This window comes from Nilaparvata lugens, chromosome 11 (genome assembly GCF_014356525.2).
Source record: "Nilaparvata lugens isolate BPH chromosome 11, ASM1435652v1, whole genome shotgun sequence".
In the NCBI taxonomy this organism is placed as follows: Eukaryota; Metazoa; Arthropoda; class Insecta; order Hemiptera; family Delphacidae; genus Nilaparvata; species Nilaparvata lugens.
The window spans coordinates 45,149,321-45,169,773 of NC_052514.1; the positions used below are offsets into that span (position 1 = coordinate 45,149,321).

A 20,453-nucleotide genomic window follows, 5' to 3' on the forward strand; every position below is an offset into this window, starting at 1 on the left:
GCATTAGGCCTATATTGTCTGGAATGACGTGTGAGAGTCGCATGTATTATGTCACAAATATCCTTTGTCAATGAAGAAGAGGTTGCTACAGTATGGTCCACGCAGTGGAGAAAGATAGGAGAACAGCGTTGACGATTCTCCGCCTTGCCACTGCCAGGCTGATTGCTGATAGCTGATTGCTTAAGACGTGATGATGCTTCAAACATGTGTTTCGTATCCCGTATAAGTTGATCCCTTCCTTTATAAATATATTATAGACTAGCAGATAACCCGAGCTCCACATGGGTCTAATTGCTTAAGGGTCTAATAAACTTGACAAACTGAAATCTTGATGAATTGAAAATAGGCCTTCGACCATCCTCGGTTGATTAAGAATCTACATGCAAAATTTCAAGTGAATCAGTCCAGGGGCCTATTTCACAAAGGTACAAGTATTGTTACCAACCATGGTTACGAACAAGTACTTGTAGTTACAAGTTTACAAGTACTCACGTTTCACAAAAATTTATGATCTACAAGTTTACAATTTTACAAGTCTACAAGTACTTCAATAGTAAACATAACCTATTTTCATGATGATTTCCTTTTTTCATCCTTTATAAAGGTTACTTGTACTTTTCAATAATTACTTTGAAAATATTTGAAAGCAATATAATGTTTTTTGTACAGTCTACTTCATTTATTGCTGAATTTGTAACCTACACACTATATGTACTCTGTATATATATAGTAGATGTACTATATATAATGTATACTATATATACTGTGTATATATACTATAGTACACATAACCTATGAGGTAACACATAATTAACTATTTTGGAAATTTATTAAATTTAATTTCCTGATGCATATATTTCCAAAATAATGAATTTTAGAGGGATATAGGGCATTTATGATTATTAGAAATATTTATTGAATATTTAAAATCATTTTAATGATCACTTGTAAATCCTTTACATAGCTTTCCACCTCGGTAGAAATTTCATAGTTACGAACAAGTAATTTCGACAAAAATTGTTGGCTACAATGAAAATCTTTGTAAAACACTTGTTCGTAACAAGCAAATCACTTGTAAACTTGTAGAAATTCATTGTAACTACAAGTTTACAATTCTGCTTTTGTGAAACGCTAGTAATCAGCTGTTCTCCAAAACCATGGTTGGCAACAAGACTTGTAACCTACTTGTACCTTTGTGAAACGGGCCCCAGTAGTTGAGTCGTGATGATGCGAGGACAAACATAATTTTCCTATCCCGTACGTGTATATAAGCCAGTTCTTTCCTTCATTATAGGACTAGCCGTCAGGCTCGCTTCGCTCGCCATATCCGTCTAGCCAGGGGGCTCCGCCCCCTGGACCCCCAACTGGATCGTCCGAAAATGAGATCAGCGGGCTCGCTTCGCTCGCCTGCATGTAGACCTCAGCGGAACCTCTGTATCGAATTTGAACGTATTATGTCAATTTGATCTCGAAATACACCTGTTACTATGTCGGCGTATCTTCGGCGAACAAAATTCTTCCACCTCAGATAAACCTGTGTACTGAATTTTTTTAATATATTTCCATCAATTATTGAAAAATGTGAGGAAACGCAGAAAAGCTGAGAAAACGCTAATTTTGGTTAACTGGATAAATTGGTATTTAGGAGGTCCTGGATAAATGCATTCCAATCTTCATTACAATCTGATTGAAGTAGCAGTGCCCAATCAATTTTTCCGCGATAAATGCATTTCAATCTTCAACTTGGTGCCAACCTAACAAAGTCAACTCAACTTAATGTCAACCAGACAAAATTTTTAATTTAGTTACCAGAACAACTGTTTCGAAGAGGTACTCTTTCTAGATTATAGTTCTATATTAACATATGGTATGGACATTCCAATTATAATTTAAAGATATTGGAATAAGTAGAATATACATGCTGAAAGAAATTCAAACCCTAAAATACCACCCTTAGAGTTAAAATATTGCCGAAAGATTTCTTAGTGCGCCTCTAAAGGGCCAACTGAACATACCTACCAAATTTGAACGTTTTAGGTAAGGTAGATTTTTAGTTCTGCGAGTGAGTGAGTCAGTCAGTCAGACTGTGAGTGAGTGCCATTTCGCTTTTATATATATATAGATAGATTATTGATCATCTTCAAGAAGAATCATGTATGATCACAACAGGAAAAGGGGGATTAAACAGGAAAACTGTGGGGAGGAAGAAGAATTCAAATTAGAACAAAACTGGAAGAGTAGACCTGTTGAGTTTGTCCGGAACTTACGTCATCAAAAAGTTGTCTGCTAAAAAATTACGATTATTTAATTACATTTTAAGCCACTGAGAGAGAGGGTGAGATACCTGTCCAACACAAGAGGGAGAGAGACAGAGAAGTGTGTGGACGGCAGAGAGAGAGAGAGATAATAGTTACTGACCTAGAGAAACAGTCAGATTTTCTGGTTGACCTTGTTTCACGCAAGTTTCATTTAGTTTCTCTCTCCTCGGATTTTGTCATTTTCTAGCGTTAGTTCGGGTCGTTAGTCTGTCTCTTTCTACCATATAACCTGCTACACAACATACTGGATCTAGATTTACGCATTAGATCGACTACTGAGCTTCGTCCTCAACTTTGATATCAAAAGAATTAGATTGTTTTCGTTTTTGAATTTGAAAAACACAGGATATCAGAATATTACGGTATTTTACGTTATTACGTAATAGAATATTATTTCTTGAACAAGCATAGCAAGTTCCTGCCGATATAGTGAAGTCCACATTATAATGGCAGTGGAGAAAGATAGGAGAACAACGTTGCCGATCCTCAGTCTTGTCTATGCCTTCTATAGACGGTAGCTGATACAAGTTTATTGATGTAATATTACCTGTTCACACTCGTTTTAAATAACCAATTATATTCTATTAAGCGGGAAATTATATTTTTATTTATTTATTCGTGGACAGAGTCACAAATCTTTAAAATAAGCCAGAAGACTATTTTTCAAAAATGAAATATTCCAATTCCACCTTATTAGTCTATGAAACATTCATATAAATTATTTATATAATAAGAATTATTTTCAATGATTTCATAATAAGGATGAAATATTTTGTTAATTATCATTTATTAATTCTACATTGTTGAAAGACGATCTGGCAACAGAGCAAAGCGAGAAAGAGATAGCGCTATCCGCTTTGTTGAATGATAGACATGGATAACAATACCATTGCTAATCGAACACTGCCATTATAACTTGTACCTCACTAGGCCTATAATCGTCAATGTTATAAACAACACTCCCCAAAAATAATTTATTCTAATAGAAGAGATCACGACCAACCATTTAATTTGTTCCACAATCTTTACCCCGCAGTTCCGAAACAATAATTACAATTTAATAATAGAGGACCACCGTTTTCCCTTGACCAAGAACCGCAAAATAATTACAATTTTGGCAGTTGGTAGTCCTGCTTGAGGTGAGGAAAAGGAAGTTAGCTGTTTATAGTGGTGTAGTATACCTGTATACATGATATAAATAGATATATTGAGAGGTATAAACATCCCGTTGGCCTAAGAGCCTGCGAGGAAAAAAGTGGCCGATCTTGAAAAATGTATGTCGTTTACTGGAAAGAAAAAACTGTTGCTATTAAATAGAGACTAGTACCTACCACGTAAAGCGATCTATTACCAGTTTGACAAACATGTGGATAGGATGGCCTCAACTTGCTTTGTAGAACACGTTTCAGAAATGAAAACTGATAGTTCTGCACTTGATTTTCATGTTTAATCCAATGTTTCATAATATGGTGGAATTGGAATATTATTTCCATTTTTGAAAAATAGTCTTCAGGCTTATTTTAAAGAAATACTCATAGCCCTATGAAATAGATGAAATTGTTGAATATGATTTCATATTATGATATTCATGATAGGCCTACGGAGAATATTGTGGAGCACAATCATCAATTAAGAACAATTACTTAAAAGCACATTCTAGGGCCGGTTTCCGAGCTCATGATTCAGCTAAGTTCTAGACCAGGGCTCTCCAACCTACGGCCCGCGAGCCGTATCCGGCCCGCGGATAGATTTAGTCCGGCCCGCCGAGAGTTATTGCAACAGATTTTTGAAAAATATATATTTATATACATTTTTGACAACTGTGAGTTCAGTACTCTTCTCTTATAAGCCACTCCATTTCTTAATAAGTGTAAAATTAGTTGTAAACAAGCAGCGATCAACCATTGCGAGATATTAGCAAATGGTCTGTATAATATGTCCCTGCGAACGTGCTCCCCTGAATGTAACTGAGACTAGACCAAAATAGCCTCTCTAGGCGCGTATTATTTATTTATTTTATTTATTTATTTATTTATTTATTTTATTCATAATCACAAATCATAATTGAAATATGATTGGGAGAAGACAACAGGCATAGCCCAAAACTGTCTTCTCCCGAATTTTTACAAATAAAAGTTTCAAAAAAGAATGAGGCTAGATTCCACTTTTCAATCACTATTAAAATAAGTTATTATTATTTTGTTTAAATTGCTAAATGTATGCATTGTCGAGTTTTCTTATGACCTTTTTACACTCAATAAATTTGACTTAGTACTAAAATGAAATGAATTGATTTGTTTCTTCCTGTGTTTTAATTGAACCTACTTAAAACTCCTCATAGTATTTTAATGGAAATATAATAATTTTACCCTCCCTCAATCCCCCGTCGTGTGTGTCCCCACAAGTCAAATTCCACGTACATCCTTGTTATTGGCCCTCCAAGCCTCTCAAGATTTGACAATGGGCCCTTGGATAAAAAAGGTTGGAGACCCCTGTTCTAGACTTTAAACAGCTGGAGTCGGAAAAATGGCTTTCCGAAACAAGGCACAATCGCAGTCCACGTTTAAGATATTCGAAAATCAGAAAATTGAACACAAAATAAGAAAAAGATGAAATATAGTGTGAAGCCTCAGCTATTTTGGATTATTTAGGAATGTTCTATTTCGTCAATGCAAACGTTTCCATATTATAGAGATGAGAAAATAAAGATTATCATGAAAGCTGCGACTATACCCCGTTTCGGAAAGCCAATTTTCTGACTACAGCTGTTCAAAGTCTAGAACTCCGAGCTCAGAAACCGGCCCTTTATTTTCACTCCCTTGAAAAAACTTGATTCAGGCTGTGGTTCCGAATCCGAATCTAGATAATAATAGGCTTTGCTTAACCATCAAATCAAGCCGTGAAATACTGGTAAATGATCGGCTATTACCGGTTTTTTATTAATTTTTTTCAAGTTTCCAATCATCTTGTGTATCAAAACTTCTTGCAATTAGCAAGATGTGTGAGGAGGGAGTTTTATTTTCTTGGTATAATAACTATAGTGAGGTTGACTTGGAACTGTCAGAATAACTAACGTTTAATCTGACTGATTCTCACATCCAACCGATGCTGACAATTTTGAAGTTAATTTCTCACTATAATCAAAACTGTCAGAAACTATAGCCAATAAAATAATAAAATAATAATAATAGTGAGGTTCACTTGGAACTGTCAGAATAACTAACGTTTAACCTGACTGATTCTCAGATTAAGCCGATGCTGACAATAGAATATATTATTTAAAATATTATTTTGAAGTAGAGTTCTCACTATAATCAAAACAGTCAGAAACTATGTCAATGCACTTGGACTTTAGTGATGTCCACGTTATAATGGCAGTGGAGAAAGATAGGAGAACAACGTCGCCGAACCTCTGCCATGTCTTTGATAGAGAGTTAGTGGGGAGGATATTTTTAATATTCTTTCCGAAGAATGGACATTGATATGTCCAAAGCTCCGCCAATTTATGTAGATGCATAACAATATTATATCTACAGTTATTATATTACAAATTACTTTTTCATATCATATACAGTTCAATAATTATTTTCTTAGTCTATAGACTATTATGTAAATTCATCTGTAACTTTGCTGTATTGTAAGCTATTGTATATAAGTGTAAAAGCCAGTATATTGTAATCTACATAAATAAAGTACTCAATCAATCAATGTCAATGCCTTCTATAGACGGTAGCTGATACAGGTTTATTGATGTTATATTAACTATTCATTCTCGTTTAAAATAATCAATTATTATATTTTATCAAGCATGAAGTTATATTCTCCAATAACTTCATAATGAATTTTCATAATTAAGATGGAATATTTTGTTAATTATTTATTATTTCTACATTGTTAAAAGATGATCTGGCAACTGAGCAAAGCGAGAAAGAGATAGCGCTATCCGCTTTGTTGAATGATAGACAAGGATAGCAATACCATTGCTAATCAAACACTGTCATTATAACGTGGACCTCACTTTGCAACTTTGATTGTTAGGTTGATTGCACAGTGACCTAAATTCATCTAATTGTCTAAAATTCGGGTTTGAAAAAGCGGTTCTTGTTCATTTTTTCAAGCACTGAATGACCTCTTATGAGTAGATTGGTTATTCAATGATAGCAGGGGTGATGTATGTATTGGTTATTTTCTATGATATGAGCAAGAATTCCCGAAAATCAAAAGTCTGTACCTGCAAGGAGTCATGAGATACACGGTTTTCTAATTGGTAGGTTTGAAATATGGTGGAAAAAGTGTATTTTCCGCTCACACAGTTCTTTTCTTTCTTTTTCCGATGACGCTCCAGCCATAGAAGATGGACTAACAGCCTTCAACCAGATGTCATTTCGAAGCTTTGGAAATATTCTATAACTCTGTGCCAGTAATACTAGTGTATGTCTACTAGGAATACATTTACAGGGTGGAAAGTGGAATATTGTCCTCGAATAATGTATGTTTCAAGTTTTTGAAGTTGAATAATTCACGGAAAAAGTGGTCCAGATGAGATGATTCAATATTGAAGATTATAGTTTGTTTAATTCTAAACAATTTGGTGGTAAAATTAATTCTATATCTCTCACAATAACTGAATAACAAGCGATATAAACATTTCTGTCAATAATGACCACCATCTTGAGTTTCTAATGATGTCGAATATTTTCGTTGTTTCCATCATGAATATTCTTATACAGCTCGCTGTAAAGAATAGATTAAGTATTAAGAACATTTGCAAGTCTCTATCTTGAGGTAGTCATGAAAAAATCGATTTCATAGTACTAGCTTGTTACTTCATGCGTAGGCTATAGAAAAACGCACCAGAAATCATGCAGGGTTTTCTTTGGAGGGCGCTGGAGAACACATTTGTTGACGTACAGCGCATGAAGATATATATATATAGTTTTGAAGCTGAAAAAACGATCTAAATTTTATAGATTCAACATTTCTCTTTATCTCTTGCACAAGAAAAGTTATAATAGAAAGAAGTTTGATAAAAAACGTTTTTTAGGGCTTTTAAAGGTTATAACTGACAAAATATGCGTTTCAGATGAAATATTTATGGGATAAAAATTGTAGAGGAAGATTTTGAGAATACTTTCGTTCAAAAAACAGTTGAGGATCTTGAACGGTTATTCAAATACAAGCGATATAGCAAAACCCTAAACATTTTGGCGGCCATCTTGTTTTGGAGGTATTTGCTTGTGAATTCGAATTATCGTCATCTCGTTTCTCATTATACTAGATCTAACGAAGAAATTGAGACATCTTCCATGGTTTCTATCCAAAAATGACCACGGAATGTTTTTTCATGACATTTGCGCCCGGACAGTGTAGCCTTCTCTTGCTGGAGCAACAATCAATTTTATGAGAATGCAGTTGCACGCATTCTACCGGTAGAAAAATCTTCGTGTTTCACAAAACTACCGCTAGGTGCTGCTACCAGCACAAACGGCCATCACAGTGCGGCCATTGTCTGCCGGAGCTCCAGAAATTCAAACGAAGAAATCCAATTTGAAGATTCAGGATTTTGAAGAAGTTTTTTTAAATTTTTGATCACATATTCAAAATTATGGAAAATGTAAGTTGAATTTTGTTTATTCTCTATCATTTTTTTAAAACCAATCTAGCTAAATCAATATTATGAGCAGAAGGTTTTTATTGAAAAGTTTTGTGAGCTGATGAATTAAGTTACTTTTGTAGCATTTAAATGAATTTTATTTGATTCTTTATGTTTCTAAATAAATATTTTTGTGATAATTATTGTTCAAAGCAGATTCATTGTCAGTTCATGCCTGACATTTTTAGATTAACTGTATTTTCAAATACTTATGAGTTATTTCATGAGAATGAGAAACCTAACCTCAATTTTTTTGATTTTAGAAGACTTTGAACCAATGCGCTTCAGTAGCAAAGTATATTGGAGAAATAATCAAATTTTCATGTAATGACGAATTCCGTGAAAAATGTAAGAAGATTTGCAAGGTAAGATATTAAAATATTACACTTGAAATATATATAAACTAGAAATATTTGCTAAAATTTCAAGATTTATGGTAATTTGCTTTGAAGGACCTACTGTAGGCCTGGTTGCTCAAAATCCGGTTAAATTCTAACCGTTATCAATTCCACAAGAGCCAATAAGAGAAGCCGTCTTATCAAAAAGGCCTTTACTGATTGGTTCTCGTAAAATTAATCACGGTTAAAATTTAACCGGCTTTTGTTCAACCCAGCCTCTATTTTTTTCATTGCCGATGATACCTATATGAGCGTTTTGCTTGTGCGTGGGTAATGGAATGTGGAGGGTCATTTGATGAGATGATTAAACGTCCATGCCTACCGGCGGGATTCGAACCCTCGACCAGATAGCGCTTGCAGACGCCAGTACAGTGATTGTCTCGGCTATCCTGGCCGGCAATTCATATAGAATAATAATTACTTATTAAACATGAATAAAATTAAACATTAAATGAAAAAGTATTGGAACACAACCTTACCATACCTCAAGTAGTTATAGTAAAATACCTCAAGTAGGTAGTTATAGTATTTATCGTTGTAGCGGTAGGCCTATGTTGAGCAAAAGCTGAATAAGCAAAGCAATGAGAAATTTGTAGATAGAAGAGGTAGGCTAATGCTATTTTACTCCAATTAAGCAAGAATCACTAAATCTATTTAAGCTTTTTCACACAGGGGTTAAGATTCCATAGTTATTTCATAGGAATATGATATGAAACTCATATTAAAGGTATAACATTTATTGAATCGAACCATTTCAAATATTGTGAATTAGGCGGATTATAGGTAATCATTATAAAATGAATTTCTATAAGTAAAGTCTGTAGCCTCACTGTATTAGCTGCTACTAGTTGCTATAGCAAATAGCAAGCTTCTATACTTCTAAAGTTGACATAAAAAGGCAATACAATAATTTTTACAGTTCGTTCGTTTCCGTGTCCAGGTCAGACCACTTATTATTTAAACCATAACATAAATTTAACAAAGCATTAACAATATCAATAAAGTGAGTAGAAAAATTTATAAACCAGTCTATATACTGGATTTCCAGTGTGTAGCCACCTTTATGGCTTTGTCATTGGCTGTTATCAAATCATCAGGAGTGCATGTCACTTGAAGTATCCCGCAGACCATTAAATGCTCCGGATCCTGTCTCACTCCACATTCACATAGGGCGTTCCCGCCAGGAAGTATTCCTCATTTCAACATATTGGTCTTACAATTTTTACAGTAATAGATTACAACCGTTTATTTTTGCTACATTTTTTTGTTTTGTTTTAGGTCTCATCCACATCTGAGTGTCAGAAAGTTTTAGAGAAAAAGTTATTTGAAATTACTACAGACTATGAGAACTCGAAATTGAAAGGCAGGAAAAGGAAGGTATTGCTATATTGATGTAATTTGAACCAGTACCAGAGATAAAATAATACTCCTAATAAAATTTATTCAATAATTATGATATTATTATTTATTAATTATTGTTAAAATAGTTATTTAATACAAGGAAACCCGTTATACATAGGGGTTATATTTTAAGACTTGAAAAACTGTAAACTTGACTTAATGAAATCTTGAAGAATTGAAAATAGGCCTATAACCATCATCGGTTAATTAGGAATCTGTGTGCACAATCTCAAGTTAATATGTCCAGCACGTGATGATGCGTCAAACATAATTTCCCTATTCCACACGTATATAAGCCAGTGTTCTTTACTTTATTATAATATAGATTAGGTGTGAATATACACTTATAATGATTAAAATATAAATTTATTGTATTCTTTTCTGTTTGTTATCAGGCTAGTAACCACCTTTCATATTACTTGTGTCTTGAATTTAACTTTGAACTGTCACAAAATTTAACATATATCAATCAATCAATCAATCATTTATTTCTTTCCAAAACATACATGAAAATGTACATGAAAAAGACAAAAACTTAAAGCTGAAGAGAAATTAGTGACTGTATAAAATTCATTTTTTTACAGTAAACTCGTCTATACTGTAGCATGCTAAATCCTTCAAATAATACATAATATTATCAATGGCTCTTATTCAAACAATGCTGACAATATTGTCTATTTTGACTGTTCATTGAATGAACAAGTTACTTTATTAGTAAAATTTTTATTTTAGTTGACATTTTCATTATCTACGTTTTTTATTATTTAACGTTTTAATTTATTAGTATCCAGTTTCTCAATCGTAAAAATTTGAAATTATTCGTTTCTGTTGTTTTTTAGTGGAAAAGGACTCAATATCAGAAAAGTGGAATCATAACCTCATTTCGGACTTTTATAATGTTATCTAAATTTGGGAGAGAAAAGTTTATATTACAAGGAGTATTCTTAAGCCGCATTTACACCAAAGTTATTAACAAAATAATGTTACATACATTTTTGTAATAACTTAATCCTTATAGATTCTTTATTAGATTGAACAGAACTTGAAAACTCATATGTTCATCATGTGTATGATAAGTTATGCTCAATCTAATAGAATCTATAAGGAACATTTTGTTAATAACTTTGGTGTAAATGCAGCTTAAGTTTTCCTCTCCAATTCAGTGCTTACTTGTGAAAATAAATATAATAAATAAATTTTGTTGAAATTCTTCTCAAATTCATTTTTGTTAAATATCTGAATTTATCTTCTTTCAGACGTCTTCAAACGATAGTCAAACCACAATAGCAAAAGCATTTGAAAAACAGAGAATGCTGGAAGCTGCTGGCATCATGAGAAAAAACATTGTTTCAAAAGAAAATTCAGTTCCAATGCTGGAGTCCATCCCAAGAATGGTTTGTTATTGAAAATCATACATTAAAATGAAATGAAATAAGATTTCTCTTCTTATCATTTTGATGATGTTCTTATTGTATGAAGGGTTTGGATCTAAACTTTTTATCAAGTTTTATATAGTAGTTTTTTCCCCATGTTTTTACTCGTTCCCCACACCCAGACTTGTTATATTTGTGGTAAATATTCACTATGTATATTTTTTGTCTCAGCTGCTGTATTTTATTTTGTGAATAAATATTATTTGATTTGATTTGAAGTACTTTGCCTATAAAATCAACAATCAAATAAAAATACACATATTTGTGTAGAATTTGACATATAAATATGTGTGATTTAATTCAATTAAGGAACGGTTCTACAACATTGACAGTTACTCAGTCGAATTTTTATTAAATCAATGGTGAAAATTTCTCTTTCATTTAGTTTAAAGATAGGAGATACTTGCCTGATTTTTATAAAATAAAATATACGTACCGTACCCAAATATCAGTTCTTTTTTCAGGTGCTCAAGCAACAGCCCATTACAGATTTGTTCAAACAACAAAGAAGAATCCCAAATTTCAATTCGATAGCGTTGAAACCAAGCATGTCATTAGGCCTACTCAATGATAATGATTGGAGTCTTGGAAATGAGTCACAAAAGCTTCCTATCCAACAAATCAGTTTTCAGGTAATGTTTCAAAAAATTGTCATTCAATAATAATATTACAGTGAGGTCCACGTTATAATGGCAGTGGAGAAAGATAGGAGATCAACGTTGCCGTTGTCTCTGTCTTGGTAGAGAGTTAGTGGGGAGGATATTTTGAATATTCTTTCCGAAGAATGGACATTCATTGAAATGTCCAAAGCTCCGCCAACTTATGTAGATGCATAACAATATTATCTTTAGTTATTACAAATTGCTTTTTTCGTATCATATACAGTTCAATAATTATTTTCTTAGTCTATATTATGTAAATTTATCTATAACTAGCCGTCAGGCTCGCTTCGCTCGCCATATCCGTCTAGCCAGGGGGCTCCGCCCCTGGACCCCGTGAAAGATTAGATCATCGCCATATCAGGCGATATAATATACCCAGGAATAGCTCTGATTGAAGTAGCAGTGCCCAATCAATTTTTCCGCGATAAATGCATTTCAATCTTCAACTTGGTGCCAACCTAACAAAGTCAACTCAACTTAATGCCAACCTGACAAATTAATAATTTAGTTACCAGTTAACAACTGTTTCGAAGATGTACTCTCTCTAGATTATAGTTCTATATTAACATATGGTATGGACATTTTTCAATTATAATTATAGATTGGAATAAAAAGAATATACATGCTAAAAGACGAACTTTACACCCTTAAAAGCTACCCTTAGAGTAAAAATATTGCCAAAAGATTTCTTAGTGCGCCTCTAAAGGGCCAACTGAACATACCTACCAAATTTGAACGTTTTTGGTCCAGTAGATTTTTAGTTCTGCGAGTGAGTGAGTCAGTCAGTCAGTGAGTGAGTGAGTGCCATTTCGCTTATATATATGTATAGATGTTGCTGTATTGTAAGCTATTCTATATAAAAGTATAAGCCAGTATATGTTGTAATCTACATAAATAAAGTACTCAATCGATCAATCAATCAATCAATCTTGTCAATGCCTTCTATAGACGGTAGCTGATACAGAGGTTTATTGATGTAATATTAAATGTTCATCCGTTTAAAAAAATCAAGAATCAAGCAACAAATAATATTTTTGAATAGTTTCAAATTTAATTTTCATAATTAAGATGGAATATTTTGTTAATTAATTATTAATTCTAAATTGCTAAAAGATGATCTGGCAACAGAGCAAAGCGAGAAAGAGATAGCGTTATCCGCTTTGTTGGATGATAGACAAAGATAGCAGTACAATTGCTAATCAAACACTGCCATTATAACGTGGACCTCACTATAGTGACAATGGGCGAAGTGGGGCTCATGTTATAATGGTAGTATTTAATTAAAATTGGTGTTGCTATCCTTGTCTATCATTCGACAAAGCAGATAGCAGAATTATTCATTTATTTATTAGTAGACAATAGATAGGTACAATGCAGGTAAAAACAACAGGCATTCGCCCAAAACTGCTTTAAACCATCTGGTATAGACAGTCTAGAAGTTATGTAAATGATAACTTAATTCACACACTATTTTGAGTCCAAAAAATGTATGTACTACAATAATTTTGAATTTATCAGATTAATTAAATTTAAAATACAAATCCAAACAAAAATCTTCCTTCACAATCACAAAAAATATTAAAAATTCCACTTAAATCTACAAATTATAGGTACTCATGTTAAAATTATATCGGTTTAATTTTCTTCAATTTCCACATTTCATTGTTATTTTTTTAATTATTTCATTTACAATCACAAATCATAATAATTATTATAATACGTATGTTGTTTGGTTTCTATCTGTAGCTTATTTAAAATTAATCTCTATGACAATGCTCAGCTGTTTATTGTATTTTTTTTACAAACACATTACACATCTCACATTACATGCATAATAGGTTTTACAAATTGAATTAATCATTCATTATACATATATCATCTTATATCTATCATACATGAAGTGAGAATCTATCAAATTATTATAATAATAATGATAATAATAAATTGAGGATGGTGCCCACATAAGTTCTTAGACTTGTGCGTGGGTGATAAGTGAGAGGGATCATGATGACATATTACTAGATGACTACTTTTTTAGGTACCGTGTAGTCGGGACCGACGGCTTATCGTCTCCTCCGAAAGACGGGGTTTGTATTACATGTATGATATACTGTGTTGAATAAATATTGATATCTTATCTTATAGCGCTATCTTTTTCAAGCTCCACAAAGTTACCAGATCGTTTTTGACAAAATGTGAAAATATGATATAATAATTCAACAAAATATTATCTGAATATTGATTATAACAAAAAAGAATTAACAGTAAATATTAAATCAGATATAGAAGGCCATTAGGCCACTAACTCCGTAAACAAAGCCATAGTGCATTCGTGTGACGTCAGCACAGATAGGGCTCCTACACCAATAAAAACACTAGCTGATATAGATCGGCTGAAATCAACAATTTTTATTGGTGGTGGAGCCCTACCTGTGCTGACGTCACACGTATGCACTATGGCTTTGTTTATGGAGGTAGTGATTAGGCCCGCCGCAAAGTAGACCCACGCTCATCCACGAAAAGCAACCCACGCCGTGGGATGTTTTGTGAGCCATTGCTAGGCTTCTCTAGACATCTGTGTAATACTGTCACCTGGTCATATGGGACATATATATGAATCATATATTTATCTCATATTGATCAGGATTTTAGAGTTTCAATTAAGAAAAGTTTAATGAACAGTGTTTTTGTCTTTGAACAATTTTTGTCATCGACAGAAAGATTGTTCATTTCATTTGTTATCAAATTTATTGTAGCTTCTCTTTTGTTTTTGATAACAAACGTGCTCGCTTGTGCGACTGATAAAAATATGTAGGCTATTTGAAATGGCTTCATGTTTGGCATTGACTGAGTTATGTATTAATACCCAAAAATTTTACTTTTGTGTGTGTGTGAGCTCGTTCGTTATGACTGTGAGTAAAGTCCGGCTGTTCTGGTGAAGGGGATAGATTTTGTTCTTGTTTTATAATACAGTTTTCCTGTCACAGTTCGGGCAGTTTAAAGAGAATTGTATTATTGAATAGGAAGGGATCTGAACCCACTTCATTAGATCAGTTATTTTGATTTTTAATTAATAATTAACGTCGCGTTTCAACCAGTGGATGCCAAATTGGGAAGCCATTTTCATAAAGGTAGGTGACTACTGAGTCATTGTTTTAAATTTTTCATAACCACAACAAATGAATCTTCACTAGCAGCAAAGCGAGTACGTTTGTTATCAAAAACAAAAGAGAAGCTACAATAAATTTGATAACAAATGAAATGAACAATCTTTCTGTCGATGACAAAAATTGTTCAAAGACAAAAACACTGTTCATTAAACTTTTCTAAATTAAAACTCTAAAATCCTGATCAATATGAGATAAATATATGATTCATATATATGTCCCATATGACCAGGTGACAATACATGCAATGAATAATCCACTTGTCAGCTGATTGATTATGAATAATTCTATAGCAATGGTCTACAAAACATCCCACGGCATGGGATGCTTTTCATGGATTGGCGTGGGTCTACTTTGCGGCGGATCATATGCTACTCTACTGCGTAGACCTCACTATGTAACATTTTCTAATTATTATTAAACGAAAGTCCAAATTAAATGCTGTAAATCACCCCGAAGACATATTCCACTGCAAAATTAATTTAATTTGGATTCCTTTCAATAATAATTTTATTTATTATTATTAAACGAAAATCCAAATTAAATGCTGTAATAATAATTTTATTATTAAATTTAATCATTAGCATTTGAATGATTGCAATATCACAGTAATTCACATCTATAACATTTTCTATTATTTACAGTCAACAAAAATCACCTCCAAACCCAATAAATCGAAATACAATATTCTGGAGCAATCTATTTTGGATCCCAAAAATTTTCAATGGAATGAGAATAAAAGTCAAGGTGTACCGGTAAGTCCTCTAATGTTTTATTTTTTGTTTGTTGAAAATTTCTAGTTTTTCTACCACATAAGTTACTTTTGTTTTTTTTGTGTTGTGTACTGGATTTTCTGAAATTATAAAGTTTTAACAATTTTACTCACCATCCGAGCTCTCTTGGCCTATAGTGAGGTCCACGTTATAATGGCAGTGTTTGATTAGCAATGGTATTGCTATCCTTGTCTATCATTCAACAAAGCAGATAGCGCTATCTCTTTCTCGCTTTGCTCTGTTGCCAGATCGTCTTTTAACAATGTAGAATTAATAACTAATTAACAAAATATTCCATCTCAATTATGAAAATTCATCATGAAATTATTGAAAAATATAGAATTTCTTGCTTAATAAAATATAATCGATTATTTTAAAAGAGAATGAACAGTTAATATTTCATTAATAAATCTGTATCAGCTACAGGCTATAGAAGACATTGACAACAGGATCGGCAACGTTGTTCTCCTATCTTTCTCTACTGCCATTATAACATGTACCTCACTATATACAATAGGCTACCCACCCAAAACACAATAGCATAAATTCGTCCGTTTTTATCATACAATACTTGATTGAATAAATTTCTATTAACAAGGGTTACTTCTAGAAATATATTATCTTTTTTAGAAATCACCTTTTACTTCTTTTTTGAACCAATAAACGTGTTTAATTATGCAACCATTAAAAATTCATAGAAAACACTGCTGCATTTTGCACCTGAAGATAGGTTGAGTCCCTAAATGCCCGGTTGCACAGTAGCCGGTTGAATTTTAACTGTGATTAATTCCACGAGAACCAAACAGAGAAGCCGTTTTCTCATAATCGCCTTCTCTGATTGGTTCTTGTGAATTAATCACGTTAAAACTTAAGCGACTTTTGTGCAACCGGCTCATAGTGTGTATTAAGAGTTGCATACTAATCTAAAAAGTTTATTGTTTTTCAAGGAAGTAGTGAAAGGTGATTTCTAAATAAGATTTTCTAAAATTAAGAGAATTATTTAATAAGAAATGTGATTCTTTAATAAGGGTACTATTTCAATTTTGTTTATGATATTCACTTGATTGTTTATTGTTCATTTAGGATAGATAATTTGGATCAAACAATATTGACAAGACACAAAAAATATGGAACCTTCCTCTTATGAAATTGGAATAGCTTGATGTAAATTATGTCTCTTTTTCATACAGATAACACCTCCTTCCATCATGCCGGCCAAATTAGCAGCCACAGCACTTAAGGATAATGATGCGTTATCCATCATGTCTGATCCAAGAATATTCATGTGGAATTGAGGTGGTAGAATCATCATGTTGCAATAGGAGAGAAGAAGTACTGAATACTGGCAGAAATGTTATCAAGTCAGACATAGAAGAAAGTAAATACTGCACATATTTTGAAGTCCAAATTAATTTTGAAGAAATAGGTGTTCTGCGTTTTGGAAAAGATACAGCTTATACATTGAATGTCAGTTTTTCCTCAAGTCTTGAACAAAGTATTTATAAAGAGGTCCACGTTATAATGGCTGGGTTTGATTAGCAATGGTATTGCTATCCTTGTCTTTCATTCAACAAAGCAGATAGCGCTATCTCTTTCTCGCTTTGCTCTGTTGCCAGATCGGTTTTTAACAATGTTTAATATAATTAATTAACCAGATATTTGATCTCTTTGATCTAAGAATCTTTTAATTTCATATTAATTTATAAAAAAACTCAACACTGGCCTCTGCGCTCAGGTTTTCTTTACCTTGCAGGGTCCTCCTTATATAATATATAATTCACTTATTTTACTACCTACTGTATAATATCTAACTGTCATGTATTTTATACTTTGAGTTCTAACTTTGTAACTATCGTTAAGGATAAATAAATTTGATTTATATATATATATTGATTCATACAAGTACATCATCAAAAAATAATGATAGGGAGAGAAAAATAAGGTAACCTTGTGCTATTCCTCTCCCAGATTCAGATAAGGTACACATAGTCCAAAATAGGTTGAGTCTTGCAGTTTTTCACTTAACAAAGTTTGCAGTTCTTCATTATTTCACAACGTAGATTTTAAAATTTAGATGCTTCGAAACCAAACATACAAGAAGAATTTCTTAATATTATCACTAAAATAGAAAATATTCGCATATTAAAGGAATACTTCTCAAGGACCAAAATAAATAGATTTGATTTTTTGATTTTAATCTTGATTATGGAATCTTGCTTGATAAAATATACTTGATTATTTTAAACGAGAATGAACAGTTAATATTACATCATTAAACCGGTATATCTACCGTCTATAGAAGGCATTGACAAGAGGATCGGCAACGTTGTTCTCCTATCTTTCTCCACTGCCATTATAACATGGACCTCACTATATACAGTAGGCTACCCACCCAAAACACAATTGCATAAATTCGTCCGTTTTTATCATACAATACTTGATTGAATAAATTTCTATTAACAAGGGTTACTTCTAGAAATATATTATCTTTTTTAGAAATCACCTTTTACTTCTTTTTTGAACCAATAAACGTGTTTAATTATGCAACCATTAAAAATTCATAGAAAACACTGCTGCATTTTGCACCTGAAGATAGGTTGAGTCCCTAAATGCCCGGTTGCACAGTAGCCGGTTGAATTTTAACTGTGATTAATTCCACGAGAACCAAACAGAGAAGCCGTTTTCTCATAATCGCCTTCTCTGATTGGTTCTTGTGAAATTAATCACGTTTAAAACTTGAGCGACTTTTGTGCAACCGGCTTATAGTGTGTATTAATAGTTGCATAATCTAAAAAGTTGATTGTTTTTCAAGGAAGTAGTGAAAGGTGATTTCTAAATAAGATTTTCTAAAATTAAGAGAATTATTTAATAAGAAATGTGATTCTTTAATAAGGGTACTATTTCAATTTTGTTTATGATATTCACTTGATTGTTTATTGTTCATTTAGGATAGATAATTTGGATCAAACAATATTGACAAGACACAAAAAATATGGAACATTTCTGTTATGAAATTTAAATAACTTGATACAAATTGTGTCTCTTTTTTATATAGATAACACCTCCTTCCATCATGCCGGCCAAATTAGCAGCCACAGCACTTAAGGATAATGATGCGTTATCTATCATGTCTGATCCAAGAATATTCATGTGGAATTGAGGTGGTAGAACCATCATGTTGAAATAGGAGAAAAGAAGTACTGAATACTGGCAGAAATATTTTCAAGTCAGACATAGAAGAAAGTAAATACTGCACATATTTTGAAGTCCAAATTAATTTTGAAGAAATAGGTGTTCTGCCTTTTGGGAAAGATATAGCTTATTCATTGAATGTCAATTTTTCCTCAAGCCATGAAAAAGTATTATAAAGAGGTCCACGTTTTAATGGCTGTGTTTGATTAGCAATGGTATTGCTATCCTTGTCTATCATTCAACAAAGCAGATAGCGCTATCTATTTCTCGCTTTGCTCTGTTGCCAGATCGAGTTTTTAACAATGTTTAATATAATTGATTAACCAGATAGGTATTTAATCTCTTTGATCTAAGAATCTTTTAATTTCATATTAATTTATAAAAAAAAACTCAACACTCGGCCTCTGCGCTCAGGTTTTCTTTACCTTGCAGGGTCCCTCCTTATATAATATATAATTCACTTATTTTACTACCTACTGTATAATATCTAACTGTTATGTATTTTATACTTTGAGTTTCAAACTTTGTAACTATCGTTAAGGATAAATAAATTTGATTTATATATATATATTGATTCATACAAGTACATCATCAAAAAATAATGATAGGGAGAGAAAAATAAGGTAACCTTGTGCTATTCCTCTCCCAGATTCAGATAAGGTACACATAGTCCAAAATAGGTTGAGTCTTGCAGTTTTTCACTTAACAAAGTTTGCAGTTCTTCATTATTTCACAACGTAGATTTTAAAATTTAGATGCTTCGAAACCAAACATACAAGAAGAATTTCTTAATATTATCACTAAAATAGAAAATATTCGCATATTAAAGGAATACTTCTCAAGGACCAAAATAAATAGATTTGATTTTTTGATTTTAATCTTGATTATGGAATCTTGCTTGATAAAATATACTTGATTATTTTAAACGAGAATGAACAGTTAATATTACATCATTAAACCGGTATCATCTACCGTCTATAGAAGGCATTGACAAGATAGAGGATCGGCAACGTTGTGCTTCTATCTTTCTCCACTGCCACTATAACGTGGACCTCACTATAAGAATGTATTGTTCTATTTATTACTTTAAAGTGAGACTATTTTGATAATATTATCATCTTGTCTGTTCCATCCTTTGGTATTAAATCTGTAATGAACAGTTCACAATTCAGTCGAGATAATTGTGAAGAGGAAATATTTTTTGTAAATATTATCTGAATTATTAAATCTCATTCTATAATAAAAATTTAGGCTATGATTTGAAATTGAAATTTGAAAATTGATATTGAAAATATGAAATTTAGGAGCTGCTGGTAATGTGTGAATAAATCTGAATAATTCATTACTTCATACTTCTATGATCAACAGAGAAGAAATCATAATCTATGTATAACTATATAGTCTACGTATTGAAGTTACACCACCTATCTATAATAGAATCGATATCAAGTAGTGT

General features: G+C 32.4%; 1 protein-coding gene across 2 annotated transcripts; it reads left to right on the top strand.

Annotated features, from left to right (window-relative positions):
- The first annotated feature begins 7,808 nt into the window (after positions 1 to 7,808).
- Positions 7,809 to 19,551, top strand: LOC111049102. 2 transcript variants are annotated; one of them, XM_022335106.2, is made up of 7 exons: positions 7,809 to 7,932; positions 8,235 to 8,336; positions 9,648 to 9,746; positions 11,027 to 11,164; positions 11,668 to 11,835; positions 15,677 to 15,787; positions 18,861 to 19,551. In XM_022335106.2, the coding sequence occupies exons 1-7, from the start codon at positions 7,924 to 7,926 to the stop codon at positions 18,963 to 18,965; spliced, it is 732 nt and encodes a 243-aa protein (XP_022190798.2). In that variant the 5' UTR covers positions 7,809 to 7,923; the 3' UTR covers positions 18,966 to 19,551. The 2 variants fall into 2 exon arrangements, with proteins under 2 accessions (XP_022190798.2, XP_039294467.1); XM_039438533.1 differs by lacking the exon at positions 18,861 to 19,551 and adding an exon at positions 16,996 to 17,443.
- The last annotated feature ends 902 nt before the right edge of the window (positions 19,552 to 20,453 follow it).